General features: G+C 32.0%; 1 protein-coding gene across 2 annotated transcripts in view; it reads left to right on the top strand.

Annotated features, from left to right (window-relative positions):
• LOC114332313 (zinc finger protein 726-like) overlaps positions 1 to 15,984 on the top strand; it is a 28,852-nt gene that overhangs the window by 3,089 nt on the left and 9,779 nt on the right. The window contains exon 2 of one of the 2 annotated variants that reach the window (XM_028282099.2): positions 14,542 to 15,861. The exons of the other annotated variant lie outside the window; for it this stretch is intronic. Coding sequence (XP_028137900.2) covers positions 14,542 to 15,524 — 983 coding nt within the window. The 3' untranslated portion in view covers positions 15,525 to 15,861. Of the gene's footprint in view, positions 1 to 14,541; positions 15,862 to 15,984 lie in introns of those variants that run through there. 2 annotated transcript variants of the gene reach the window in all.

Genomic DNA, 15,984 nt, shown 5'->3' with positions numbered 1-15,984 from the left:
TTTCTTTTTAACAGATAGCTTACATAAAGGGCAACATAATCTATTTTGCAATTAAGCAGGCAACTTTTGTGGCTGTCATAAATGCCGAAAGAATTGCATTTATTTTCAATGAACGAAACTTATTGTTCATTTTTTAAATAATAGACTGTTATTTTTGATAGTTCGTTAGTTGTAAGTCAGCAAAATTTTGTATACCTTTGTATAATTTAAATATAAAAATGAATGTTGATATTTCAACAATAAATTACTTCTGTTTCTATCGCGTGTGATTTTGTATACCTAGAGGCAACTGTTTTGAATAAACTTATTTAATTGTTTATTAACGTTTTATTCATTATCATTCATTACCTTACCAGATTTACAGCGTTAGTTCCGTTAGAGGTTAGGTAATCTGTTTTAGTTTTAACATTTTGTAATATAATGCATTTTTTATTACTTATTACTTTTAATTTGAATCTTGTCATGATACTTTATGAAGAAAAATTCATTAATTTCTCAATATCCAATAATTGGTAGAAGTACAAGTAGAAAAGTTGATCTAATATTGATTATATCATAGTTCCTGTGACGAAACATGGCTTAAAATATCTATTTTATTCTTTAAAGTTGCCTTAAAAAATTCCAATATTCAAGTCTGGTGAATTTAAAAAACAATTACCTTTATTTTAAATTTATTTTTCTCCACTTTCTGAAAATTTAGTTAGTGAGTTTTACCTCTAATAGGACAATATGCTTAAATGTTTTTCCAATTTTCCAACTAATATTATTTTACTCTGTAATACTAATTTCTCCATAGATGAAAAATGGAAAAAACATATTGTCAAGATAAGTTTGCTAATAACTCGAAAAGTAAGTATTTTATCTAACAAAATATGCTTAGGAAAATATAGTTCATAACAAAGGGTATAAATGATATATATGTGAAGTTTTTAGGCCCAGTAGATAGATAGATAGATAGATAGAATTTATTCGTCTAGAAATTTATACAATGTATACACATTACATAAATTTATCTGACTAGTCAAAGAAATTTTATAGTTTATACAAATGTAAACACATTAAAAATTTAGTACATTAAAATTTACATTAGGAAAAATACATTACAAGAAACACATTAAAAATTTAAAAATTCCTCAATACTGTAAAAGGCATGGCTAACTAGAAACGTTTTTAGATTCAGTTCAAACAATTTAATAGTGTCAAGATGCATCTTATGTGTCACCGACATGTCACCGAACTTATTAAAACATTTAATCCCAATGTATGTAGGAGCATGCTGTGCAACTCCCAGGCGGGAAAAGGTTGGTGTATGTTATCTTTTAGGCGTGTATTATATGGATGTAGATCCACGTTCCTAAGGAATGTTTGCTCATGTTTTTTTATATACATTATTAGTTGTAAAATATATAGGCTTGGAAGAGTCAAGATGTTAGCTTTTATAAATAGTGGCTTACATGATGTAGTTGGTGATACTTTAAACATAGTTCGTAGTATTTTTTTTTTTGAGATATAAAAGCTCTATTCATATATGGAGATGAGCCCCAAAATATTAAGCAGTACTGAAGGACTGACTGCACCAAGCCATAGTACATTAGTTTTAAAATATGGAAGGATACAGTATCCCTTATGTTTCTAATTACATAACAACGACTACTTAGTGTTGAGGTTACTTTATCTATTTGATCTTCCCAACTTAGCTTTGGATCTAGCATCAGTCCTAAAAATTTTATTACTTCAGCATTTTGAATGGACTTGTGATCAATATATAGATAAGGATCATAGTCAGGGGCTATATTCTTTGGTAAAAATCTCATGAAACTGGTTTTTGTTATATTTAATTTAAGGCCATTGTCTTTGCAATACTTACTAAATTCCTGAGATGCTGTATTACCCTTGCTAACAAGCTGATCAAATTGATGATGTAATATAATGAAGCTTGTATCATCTGCATATTCAATAATTTGATTAGGAGTGGTGCAAACTTGGTTGATATCGTTGATAAAAACAATAAAGAAGAGAGGACCAAGAACCGAACCTTGTGGTACCCCTACAGAAGACTTCATTGGGTCTGATAGTGTACCATTCAATATTATTGTTTGCAAACGATTTGACAAATATGATCTTACCCAGTCATGTGGTATACCTCGAACTCCCATGCCTTCCATCTTCATCAGAAGCAGCCTGTGATCCACCATGTCGAAAGCACAACTGAGATCATAAAAAAGACCCAATGTGTTTTGTTTTTCATTTAGAGCTTCATAGATACAGTTAAGACAGTCATCAACAGCACTTACAATAGATTTTCCTTTCCTGAATCCATTTTGGACATTTGGCAGTAAATGAAATGTTTCTAGATAGCTTGTTAGTCTTTCACAGAACGCCAGTTCAAACAACTTTGCAATCTGACTGGGTATACAAATCAAACGGTAATTCTCAATATTACTTGCAGAACCTTTATTTTTAAAAATTGGAAATCCCTTGGATTCCTTTATATTGGGAAATTGGCCTGTCATAAAAGATTCGTTAATTAAATGTGACAAGGGTTCACATATGTGACTGGCAACATATCTTATAACCTTACCATTGATTTCATCTAAACCTTCAGCATGTTTAGATGTGGTCTTACTTATAAGTGACATTACTTCTGCAGGTGTAGTTGAAGAAAGAAAGAAAGTCTTGGAAAATTGATCAATTTTCATGAGATAATTTGGAGTTGAGTTATTATTATTTTTATTGATGAAATAGTTATTTATCATGTTGGCTTTATCTTTAGTTTTTATATTTTCATTGTCATTTATTTTAATTATATTTGCTAATGTAGGTTTATTTCTATTTTGATTATTATTGATGATTTTCCAACTTTCTTTTATCATGTTGTTGCTATTTTCAATACGTGCATTATTTATTTGTTTTAAAAACTGTTGTATGATTTGTTGATATTGCTTTTTAAAAGTATTATATCGTTCTGTATAAAACGGACTATTTAACCTTTTGCGTAATATGTTCATTTCGCACAGCATATTATGCATTTCTTTGATGTGCGTAGGAAACTTATTTTTGCTATACAATTTGGCTGGTTTTTGTATTTTAGGAAAAATTGTGTTGTAATGATATAAAAACGTTCCATAAAATGCTGATATTTTATCATTGAAAGTGATAGCCGAATAAGTTTCATCCCGGGTTTCCCTAGGTAATACATTTCGGAAAACATCCATATTAGATTCCATAAAATTGCGGGTTTGAAAGGAATGATTACAGTTATGCATTAATGGGACAATGAAAGAGCCTATTTGATCTGTATGATCAGAGAGGAATGAGTCAACTACTTCTACGTTATTTAAGTCCAAACTACTAAAAAATTTGTCAATACATGTTGAAGATGTGTTTGTTATCCTGGTGGGAACATTAATAAAGTGTTTAATGGTAAATTCAGCTAATAAATTCTATTAGATCTTTTCTGTGATTGTTTTTAATTAGGAAGTTCACGTTAACATCTCAACATATAAGAAACTGATTACCATTCTTATAGAAATTGAACATCAACATCTTAAGTTGTTTAATGAACTGTTTGAAGTTGCCAGTTTCAGGAGGTCGGTAGATAGAGACAATATATATAAATCCCCTTGTATTTGGGTTTTTTATTCTTCCACAACAGATTTCAAACACACCCTCTATACACCATTTATTTACATTTATTGATTCTATGACAAAATCTTGTACAACATCCTTTCTTACGAATAGCACAGTAAAAGCAGATTCATGTTTTGATTATATCACATTGAAATATTCAATTTGGAATTTGATGAATAAAAACCTATTTTTAATGAGTTACAACTTTGCTTCTGTTGGATCCACAGACTTCATAAATACACAATTTTTTCATTTTTTTTATAGGCTACATTTTTGCTAAGACTATTTTTTTGATAAAATACCTACTTTTTGAGATATTTGCGAAAAACCGTCTGATTGTGTGCTTTTTTTTTGTTGAAAAATGAAAATTTTCACTTGCAAATACATAACTTGAAAAGTATTGGTTTAGTGTTAGTGAAAAACCTCTAGAACAAAAGTTGCTTAAAATTAGTCGATTTATCCATTTCCAAACTTATTTTGAACATATGTTTTTTCACCTCCGAGAAGGCGTGGCTCTAAGTCCAGTAATGAAATAGAGAGTAAGAGGTACCTGAATCCAAAGGACCACGCAACACTCCTTATGGAAAAGTGGTCCCGGTCAAATTTGATGAAAGTTTGGTCAATGATACTTCTTGATGTGTAGATTAAAAAAGTCCATGGCACCTGGGTCTGAATAACTACTATTCTCGAGTTACAGCCTTCTGAAGTTATTGGATTCGAGAGCTCGGTTTACGTTAAATGCACTAATTTACGGTCAAGTGAACAAAAATATTTATTATTAGAAGAAGAGAAACTCATGTTCTTGCGTGTTGTATATGAATTCGTGGTCAAAAATAGTTGGATCGTATTTTAGTCTTCAGAAAACCTCCGAAAAGTGTTCAGAAAACTAAAGAGGTGCGGTATAAAATGTGCTGCTGGATCGATATAAGCATTATCATGTTTTCATGAATGCTTCTCAGTTATGCAATACCAGCAAAACTGCAGTTTCGGCTTATCTCTAGAAAACTACTGAACAATGGCGGATCTAGAGGGGGGTAGGGGTAATTCCACCGGTAACATGTTCCAGAATTAATGAAAAAACTTTATTTAACGAAAATCAACGAGATGGAGCCATCAAAACACATTTATAACCAAAGAGCGGATAGTGTGACGAAAAGACGTAGGCCCAGAGCACGGGCGCCCATATAAAAAATTTTATGGGGGAGGGGGGGGCAAAACGTGAAGATGTTGCACATTATATTTTGTATACTTTGAATAACCATATATAATTCAAAGCATCCGTAAATCCAGGGGAGCCACGCCCCCCGTCCTGCCCATGGGTACGGGCGCCTATGGCCCAGAGTACGATTTAAGGACCAGAGAAGATGAGTTACGGGTGTTAAGAGTACGAAATTGGAAAACCAATTCAAAATTGTTTTCAAGTACTTCGACAATCTTATTCAATGCACAGAAGTAGACATGTTTTAAAGCCAATATTAGTTGTAGCACCTGATGGCTATATTTTATCGATTTTTGGACCATACTTTTCTGATTCGTACAATAATAATGCCAACATTCTTCAACATGAATTTAACAGAGATGGAAATTATTTAAGAGATTGGTTCCAAAATGGAGACATACTCCTGGTAGACAGAGCATATCGAGATTGTATACCATTTTTACAATTACTAGGTATCGAACATAAGATTACAGACATTTTGCCACGTGGACAAAAGCAACTTTCAACTGAAGATGCTAATAACTCGAGCATTTTTACGAAAAATCGATGGATTGTAGAAGGAAGAAATGGTCATTTACGCTCTATCTTTAAATTCTTTGCCAATTCTATAAATATGCACCATGCAAAAAAACTAAATGATTTTTACCGTATTGCTGGTGTACTATTAAATAAGTATCACCCACCGATCCACATGCAAGGTGCTACATCTGAAGCAGCTGAACAGTTATTACAGAGGTTACTAATTCCCAATGTTGTACAATCTAGAGTTGAGACTGATAATCCGATTAGAAGAAATGGTCAATGGAGAAGGCTTCATAATCATGATTTTGCTAACTTTCCTCTTTTCGACTAAGACTATCTAAAATACCTTACGATTGGGATATATCAAATTAAACTGGCACCATCTTACATACAAGATCAAATAATAAGAGAAAATGACGAAGAGTTTCAAATGGATGAGAATATGGATGAACCGGGATTCATAAGAGTTCGAATATTTTCTAGGTTTCGGCAAGCTATAAAACACCAAGTATTCATTTCCTATATGGTTGATGAAGATGATGATGAAGGTGAGCCTGCAGAAGAACCGATTAACGGGTACTACTGTAACTGTACCTATCAATCTGGTGCGAGAACTGTAGGTATCACCAGTGTGTTATGGTTTTTAGGCTTTGCAAGACATCAACCCAATGTTAAGTATCCTGATAGGTCGTTAGTTAACACGATGTATGATGCATCTAACCGAAATCAGCAAAATGTTAACGTACAAATAGTTGAAGATGCTTTAAACCCGATTTTTCCATAGACAATTGTAATTAATATTTAGCATTTACAGATTACCAGGTACTTTGTTTTTTTTTGTATTGAAATGAAGTACATGTTCTCTACCTGTCTTGTATCTGATATACGGGACAAGTTTCATGTCAGCTAATGTATTTTTTTATGTTTCAACAATTTTTTCTTTAATTATTCTGGAACATGTTACGAGTGGAATTACCCCCATTCCCCTAGATCCGCCATTGTTCAGCAGTTTTCTAAAGATAAGGCGGAACTGCAGTTTTGCTGGTATTCCATAACTGTGAAGCCTTCATGAAAACATGATAATGCTTATATCGATCTAGAAGCACATGTTATACCGCACTTTTTTAGTTTTCTGAGGACTTTTCGGAGGTTTTCTGAAGACTAAAATACGATCCAACTATTTTTGACCACGAATTCATATACAACACGCAAGTATGTATGAAGAACATCAGTTTTTCTTCTTCCAATAATAAATATTTTCGTTAACTTGACAGTAAATTAGGGCACTTAAGGTAAACCGAGCACTCGAATCCAATAACTTCAGAAGGTTGTAACTCGAGAATAGTAGTTATTCAGACCCAGGTGCCATGGACTTTTTTAATCTACACATCAAGGAGTATCATTGACCAAACTTTCATCAAATTTGACCGGGACCACTTTTCCATAAGGAGTGTTGCGTGGTCCTTTTCATGAAATCTGGTGGTGGCATGAAAAATTATAAGGTATCGCTGTACCTATTTATTTATTTATTTACGGTATCCATTTACAAAAGTTTTACAAATCTATACCTTAACTTAAATAAATAAACACTTATACTTTACGTAATAAATAAATACCTTACCTTAAATAAATGATTAAAATAACAAACACCTCAGAATAATACAATCTCTTTAAGAAAACACAAAACTACAACAAACTTATTGTAAGATACTTTTTATTTGTTTGTTAAACAAACTTATTTTCGAGTCAAAAATATCCATTTATCTTGGCAGGCTATGAACACTCAGGACCAATCGTGTAGGCTCCATTTACACCACAGTTAGTGTGATGAAATAGCACTGAAAAGATTTCTGATTGTCTGTTGCTTCTACTAGGAACTTTAACGACTAACAATTTATAACAGTTGAGGACAATCTACAATAACATTAATGATTTTGTGTAGGAAACATAAATCTAACAATGTCCTCCTTGACTAAATTGTTGGTACTTATGGTCTAAGAGCTAGCAACGTTTTTGAGAAAGTATTTTAAGACAGCTGATTATTTAACATATTGTTCCCTATGCTTCCTCGGACACCGTACATCTGGCTGCTGATATAAGTTGCGTTCATTACTGCACACCTGTACAGATAAATACAAAATCAGGGTGATTGATTAGTGTGATAAAGTCTATAGTCCAGGAACCGAAGCTTTTCACCTCGCAATTTTTACAGAATGGATTGATTTGTTTGAAAATTTGAGAATAAGTAGTGGATACTTCAAGGATCAAAATCTATATGATGCCAAAAGGCGCTTTTACCATGGAGGTGATTGCCACCCCATCTCGGGGCTGGAAATTTTTTATTATATCTTGACCTCAAAAGTTGATAAAAACATTCATTCTAAGCAAAAAATGTTCCATACATTTTTTTGATAAAATTAATAGTTTTCAATTTATTCGCTATCGAAAGTCTTAGTTTTATATCGAAAAAATCAATGTTTTTCGATATACTCATTTACGATTCTCTCAATTTTTGCTGTAGAAAAATTTTTTTCAAACCAAGTTCTTGGGAATTAAATAACCTACAATTTCATATTTAAACATTTTTTAGTATCTCTGATGTTAATGTTTCTATTTCAAACTACAAAAATTCATCATTCGCTTTTAACTCCAGTTTTTTTTAAAACTAATCATTGTAAACCAGTCAAACTTCTAGAATGTATTAATAATACATAAATAAAGAACAATGAATAAGGCCAATGACTAAAAACACCGCCAACTTACATTATTATGCTTCCAACTGGATTCCTACTTTTTTTTTTTCAAAAAAATATATTGATTTTTAACCGTAACTTTTTTATTTTTTATCTTAGAGAGTTTGGTAAAATAGAATTTTGTACGTTTTTACAAGATCTATAAACCCATTAATATTAAATTTTTTTAAACTTCTCAGTCGCAAAAAGAGGTGACTGAAAGGTTGGTAAAGGTGGTTTTTGCATGTTATTACAAGTTTTAATTGTCAATAGCTCACATAATTTTTGCTGTAGAAAATTTTTTTGCGAACCAAGTTCTTAGGAATTAAATAAGCTACAATTTCATATTGAAACATTTTTTGGTATCTCTGATGCTAATCTTTCTATTCTGAAGAAAGGGCCATTTTTTTCCAAAATACAAAAAGTCGTTATTCGCTTTTAACTCCATTTTTTTTTAAATTAATCATTCTGAGCCGGTCAAACTTCTAGAACCTATTAATAATACATAAATAAAGAAGACCAAATAAGGTCAAAGACTAATTTTAATTAAGGTGGTGATTCGGGGGTTCCTTCTGATCACTTTTTCGCTGAAAAAAATAGGGACTGACATTCTCTTCATTAATTTTTGAGCTAGAGACTTTTTTTATTTCTGGAGATAGATATGTTTAAATACTTTAAATTAGGTTGAACCGTCTTTTGACTTTGAAACTACAATATAGCATTTGACGAAGAAGAGCTAACATATAATAAAGTATAGCTCGATTACTACTGGTCTTAAAGAAAATTAAAAAAAAAATTTGTTTATTTTTTTCAAAAGACACATTTTTGTCAAGTAAAGTTGTTTTGATTAGTGATGTAAGAAGAGAATATTCTCGAGAACGGGAATATTCTCGAGAATATTCTCAACCAGAATATTCTCGTTCTCGAGAATATTCTCTTGAGAGTTGCTGCGTCCTTAATCGTGCTAAGACGATACATAAAAAAGAAAAATGAAAAACGGAAAATGTGGATACGGCTTTTCTAAGTAAACGCGAAACAATGAGGAATTTAACTATGGAAATAATGCTAGACAATTATTTGTTTAAGACTTTTTCAAGAATGTCAAAAAGTGATTTCGAACTATTAAATAATGATAGGGCCAAGAATAGAGAAGAAATATCAAACACGAGAAACGCATACCAATCTTAACAAGATTAGCAATTGTTATTTAAATATACTAACAGTTCTAGTTTAATGTATTGATTCAGGGTGCACTACTCTTCCATTTGTCTCATAGTTCCAGAAGTATCCCAAGCTCCACAACTCTGGACGTAAATGTACTGCATTAGTAAACCTTATTTTGATTTCATTTGACCACGTATTCATCTTTTCTGTGTATGTTTTGACAAAACCAAATTAAATTTCAACAGAGTACAGGAAATAAAGGGGAAATACAGAGCTACATGCAAAATTTTCCACAGCAGTTCGACTTTATCGGCAACGCATCAGGCACTGCCGTAATGTTCAAATACCAGTAAAATTTCGGCCACATGGCTCAGCCAAACGGCGATATTTTCATTAGATGGCTGTAATGTTGCCAGAAACATACCAAATATATATTTTCGGCAACATATTGCTTCAAAAACTAGCCCGTCTAAATGCCCCTTTAGACGTAGACCAATCCACGACTGAGCTGACGACTCATGAAAAATAAAATCCCACAACTCCTCATCAATACATTGAAATGCAGAATGTATAATATGATCAGGATGAGCTAATGATAGAAATAGATTCTGAACCTGAGACCTCATGTTTTTATGATTAAATCTTCACGTCCATTACTAGCGTTATTTGTTGTGAAGAAGAAACTTTCATCTTTTATCAAATAAATTTTGTGTTCTTTGTTGTTTTTGTATTTTGTTTATATATAGGATGTCCCAAAAGTAGTGGAACGGTCGAATATTTCGCGAACTAAACATCGGATCGAAAAACTGAAAAATACGTGTTCAATCATTTTCAAAAATCTATCCAATGACACCAAACACCAACCCCCAGTACACCCCCTGGAGGTGGGGTGGGGGGTAATTTAAAATCTCAAATGGAAACCCCTAGTTTTTCTTGCAGATTTGGATTCGTTACATAAAAGTAAGCAACTTTTATTCAAGACATTTTTCGAACTGTGGATAGATGGCGCCATAATTGGGAAAAACGATTTATCCTGATACCATAGGTAAATTATAGAAACGGTCTAATATCTCGAGAAATACACTTCCAAATGAGAAACCAAAAAACAGGTTTTTAATATTTTTCGAAAACCTATCGACAAACACCAAAAATGACCCTCCAACCCACCCCCCGGAGACGGGGTGAGGGGTAAATTTAAAATCTTAAATAGCAACCCCCACTTTTTATTGCAGATTCGGATTCGTCATGAAAAATTAAGCAACATTTATTCGAAACATTTTTTAAAATTGCTGATAGATGGCGCTAATAAATCGTATTTTTCCAATTAAAGCGCCATCTATCAACAATTCTAAAAAATGTTTCGAATAAATGTTGCTTAATTTTTCATGACGAATCCGAATCTGTAATAAAAAGTGGGTGTTGCTATTTAAGATTTTAAAGTTACCCCCCACCCCACCTCCAGGGGGGTGGGTTTGAGGGTCATGTTTAGTGTTATTCGATAGGTTTTCGAAAAGTATTAAAAACCTTTTTTTGGTTTCTCATTTGGAAGTGTATTTCTCGAGATATTAGACCGTTTCTATAATTTACCTATAGTATCAGGATAAATCGTTTTTCTCAATTATAGCGCCATCTATCCACAGTTCGAAAAAATGTCTTGAATAAAAGTTGCTTACTTTTACGTAACGAATCCAAATCTGCAAGAAAAACTAGGGGTTTCCATTTGAGATTTTAAAGTTACCCTCCAGACCAACTCCAGGGGGTGTAGTGGGGGTTGGTGTTTGGTGTTATTGGATAGATTTTTGAAAATGATTGAACACGTATTTTTCAGTTTTTCGATCCGATGTTTAATTCGCGAAATATTCGACCGTTCCACTACTTTTGGGACACCCTGTATAAAGAAAACTGTTGTTTAGTCTCATAATTTTGTATATAATTTCATGATTTTTAATACCCTATTTCATCTTCAACAATATCCCTAAGTGCGTCGTAGGGTTCATTCTCAGAAAATTCTCCATATCGAGAATATTCTCGGGAATATTCTCTGATTTTCATTTTCGAGAATTTTCCAACACTAGTTTTGATAAAACGAGAACTTTCGGAGTTATTAGCAGAAAACTTATTAAAAACATTAATTTTTTCGTTCCAGAAAGTTATAACCAATGTTCTAAGAAAATCGTAATAAGTTCAGCTCCCTGTATAAATAAAAATAAGCACAACAGCAATGGTTTATTGGTGCCATATTTTTTTGTTGACTGTGAAAATTTTCTTTATATCGAATACAGCAGGGGTCACCAATTAGCGGACCGCGGTCCGCATCCGGACTGTAAGCTAGTTTTGTGCGGACCGCGATTAAATTCAGAATATAGTGTTTTGCAATTTTGAAAATGTTTGTCCATGAAATTGCTTTTAGCCGCTTTTTCAAGAATGAACTTTATTAAAAATCGGTACAGATCTGAGCTAACAGATGAATCTCAACTCCCTTCCTAATGAAAATTAGTTGCACTAAACTCATTCCAGACTTCAGAAAGGTGTAACATTTTTTTATATAGAAAAAAATGTTTTTAAATAAATTCAAAATTATCTTTTAGCCCGAAAATGCATTTTTAGGTTTTTTGGGCGACTTTAAACAAAAAAGGTTTCTTGTCATTTTTCTCAAAAGTTGATAGTTTTCGAGTTGTAAGCGATTTAAAATGTGAAAAATGTGAAAATACGCACACACATTTTCGATGCTGGAAAACTCATGTGCAAATTATTAGTTTTCTGGTTGACTAGTGCTTAAATTGAAGCTTATACATTTAATTTCAAGATTCTAACGAGTAATCGGGGCTTATTTCAATATAGACCGTTGTTTTTTAATTGTTAATCGCCGGTCGTCGCACTTTATGATGTGTGTCTGTCGCATGTATACATATTATACGTACTTATGCCAAAAATTCCCAACAAATACCTACTGTACATTTATTAAAATTTTATAATATATTATTAACATAGTTTTTTTTTAGATAATTTATTTATTTATTCAATTAATTATTGCCAATGTGCTAATTAAATACGCCAATCATATAGAGAGGACGCGTATAATTAAAAACAACAGTTTAAATTAAAATATGCCCGATTACTTATAAGAAACTTGAAATTGAATGTTTAAACTTCAATTTAGGCACTTGACAACCTCAAAAATAAATATTTACAAATGAGTTTTAAAGCTTAATTTCGCATTTTTAGATTTTAAATCGCCTAAAACTCGCATTCTATCAACTTTTGCGAAAGAAGATCTTTTTTGTTTAAGATGACCCAAAAATGATAAAAACATTTTCATGGACAAAAACGTGATGTTTTGAATGTGTTAAAAAAAAGTGTTTTAACAATTTCTGTCTAAAAATTTCGCCCGGTATCCTTCTGATTTGTTGTTATGATGGATATATTTTTTACCAAGTATCCACAAAGAAACCGAATCAGAACAACCGGATATAGGTAGCATTAGGTCCGGACCCCGGAAGTGTCACAGGTTTTCGAAACGGACAGCCAGGGACACTAATTGGTGATCCCTGGACTACAGGATGAGTCAAAACGCAAGTACATTATTTTCTCAGTAATTTTAAATAGAAATCCCTAATTAATAGAGAGATATCGCAAAGGTTAACGTTAATAATGAGTCAAGACGTAAATAAAGGATAACGGCCTATTTCAACACTGGCATCAAGAGAGTTATCGCAAATGTTTTGGGCGGGGCTTAACGTTATTATGACAACCATACTGTAAATGTTTTTTTATTGAAAAATGAATTTGGATATTGAGCAGGTTTGACATGCATTTTAATTTGAATGATTTAACCAACAATAAATATAAATAATCAGTATAAAAATAATGTAAAATATCTGAATATCTAATATCCACAAAAAGCAGTCTATTGTAGACAAAATAAGAACACAAGCATTTCTCAACACAGGAAACAAGATAATTTACAATTTTTAGTTTATAAAATTTGTATTCTCCAAATTATTTTTATGTTTCATCCCAAATGTCAAATTAGCGTTAACGTTATTACCGTCTTTTATTTCGACCTAAATAGCGGAACACGTTATCCGGTATTAGTGTAACATTCACTCTGCGCTTGCATACATGTCAAAATAGCGTATTCCGCTATTAGCGTGCGGTAAAAATGCCTTTGCGATATCTCTCTAATAACTTGCTCTGAAAAATGAAAATATCTCGAAAACTAACAAATTTAGTCATATGGAATATTATACAAAAATTAAAGTATGGTAATGGTACTTTTCGATAGTGATATAAAATACAGGTTATTCCATTTAAACTTTCTGAAAAAGAATGTACCTACTTGCGTTTTGACTCACCCTGTATTCGATATAAAGAAAATTAGCAATTTCTTAAAAATAAAAATTTTCAGTCAACAAAAAAATATGGCACCAATAAAGCATTGCTGTTGTGCTTATTTTTATTTATACAGGGAGCTGAACTTGTTACGACTTTTATAGAAAACTTGGTTATAACTTTGTAAAAGCCCTATATAACATAACAAACCTTTATATTTTTGTGATGGGGAAGTTAAGAGGATATCGAATATAAAAAAATATAGCGTGTTAAATTAAAAAAAAAAACAAGTTTGGTCTGCCACTATGCTATCGAACACCCTGTAACATTCTAACTAATTTTGTAATGTTAAGCTCAAAGTTGGCTACAATTTTGGTTATTAACTTTTATTGCTATCTTTTACTATAGCGGATCTACTGAGCTTTATCACACTAATCAGTTACCTTGTATATTGAATTTAAAATTATTTTAAGACGAAAAATTTTTTGTCTTTACTTTTTAAACCACAGAAATGTCTGTTTAATACTGAATAATAATGTTTAATATGTATGTGTGAAATAATGTTTAAAAAGTAATGACAAAAAAATTTTTCGTCTTAAAATAATAATTTTAAATTCGATATATTTACCTGTACAAATGTGCTGCACAGTAATGAACGCAACCTGTATCTGTAGCCAGATGGCCGGTACGGTGTTCGAGGAAGCATAGGGAACAATATATTAAAGAATCAGCTCTTTTTCCGACGTTGCTAGCTCTTGGTCCATTACATTTACTGGTTTAAGTTTTAAAATTAGTTCTTAGCAGTGAATCAATCCTTCCAAAAAATTGTCAGAGTATAGGTCAATATACAACTGCTTTGCAGAAACCGTTTTCTTCTCTTTGTTTGTAAAACATTTGTGACTTCCAGTAAAATTTTTACATTATAGTTATTTTGTATTTTAGGTTTCCTCCAAGAGGAGAACCAAATGCAAATTATGGAACCATTAACTAAGCCTTCATATCATAAAGGAAACTATATAAGTAGATGCAGTGAGGAAAAAAGATTAAGCAAAAATAATAAAGTTCAGACTGGCCAAGAATGTTTTAAGTGTGAAATTTGTTTTAAGCAGTTTACTACAGTATCTAGTTGGAAACGACATATGCGATTACATACTGGAGAAAAACCTTACAAGTGCGAAATCTGTTTTAAGCAGTTCAGTGATGCAACTTATTTAAAACAACATTCGGTGGTACACACTGGAGAAAAACGTTATAAATGCGAAATATGTCTTAAGCCGTTTACTCAGAATGTTTCTTTATATCAACATACGAAAGTTCACACAGGAGAAAAACCTTATAAGTGCAAAATTTGTATTAAGCAATTTTCTCAAATAGGATCTTTGAAAAATCATTTACGAACGCACACTGGAGAAAAACCTCACAACTGTGAAATTTGTTTTAAACAATTTAATGAAGCAGGTAATTTAAAAACACATTTGAGAGTGCACACTGGAGAAAAACCTTACAAGTGTGAAATTTGTTTTATGCAGTTTAGTGTAACGCACCATTTACAAAATCATATAAAAAGGCACACTGGTGAAAAACCTCACAAGTGCGAAATTTGTTTTAAGCAGTTTAGTGTAGCACACCATTTGAAAGATCATATAAAAACGCACACTGGTGAAAAACCTTACAAGTGCGAAATTTGTTTTAGGCAATTCTCTCAAACAGGAATTTTGAAAAATCATTTGTTAACGCACGCTGGAGAAAAACCTCACAAGTGTGACATTTGTTTTAAGCAGTTTACCCGAGCAAGTCAGTTGAAAGAACATTTAAGAGTGCACACTGGAGAAAAACCTCACAAGTGTGAAATTTGTTTTCAGCAGTTTTCCCATCAAAGTAATTTAAAAAGACATTTGCGAACGCACACTGTAGAAAAGCCATAAAAGTGTGAAATTTGTTTTAAGCAGTCCACTCATAAACAATCTTTGGATATACCTACATACGAAAATTTACATTTGAGAAAAACTTTACAATTGTGAAATTTGTTTTAAGCAGTGTAATATAGCAGGGACTTTAAAAAGACATTTGAGAACACATACTGATCAAAAACCTTACAAGTGTAAAATTTGTTTTAAAGCAACCTTACAGCAAGGCTATGCAAGTCCGCCTTGCATGGCATATCTCTTACCTAGCCTGACAGTTTTACATCAGAGCTATTTCTGTATAATATTTGATACCATTTTCATTGTTGCCAACAAAATAAATATACCAAAACATTAACTTTAGATATTTCACTTGGAAATTTAAGTCCAACATTAAATATATTCAAGTATAAATCACAACTTCTTATTACTTCCAATAAATAACATTTAAATTTTCACAAAAAGGTTCAGTTTTATTCTA

The sequence above is a fragment of the Diabrotica virgifera genome, chromosome 6 (genome assembly GCF_917563875.1).
Source record: "Diabrotica virgifera virgifera chromosome 6, PGI_DIABVI_V3a".
In the NCBI taxonomy this organism is placed as follows: domain Eukaryota; kingdom Metazoa; phylum Arthropoda; class Insecta; order Coleoptera; family Chrysomelidae; genus Diabrotica; species Diabrotica virgifera.
The sequence above is the reverse complement of the archived record's forward strand: the minus strand, read 5'-3'. Positions and strand labels throughout refer to the sequence as shown.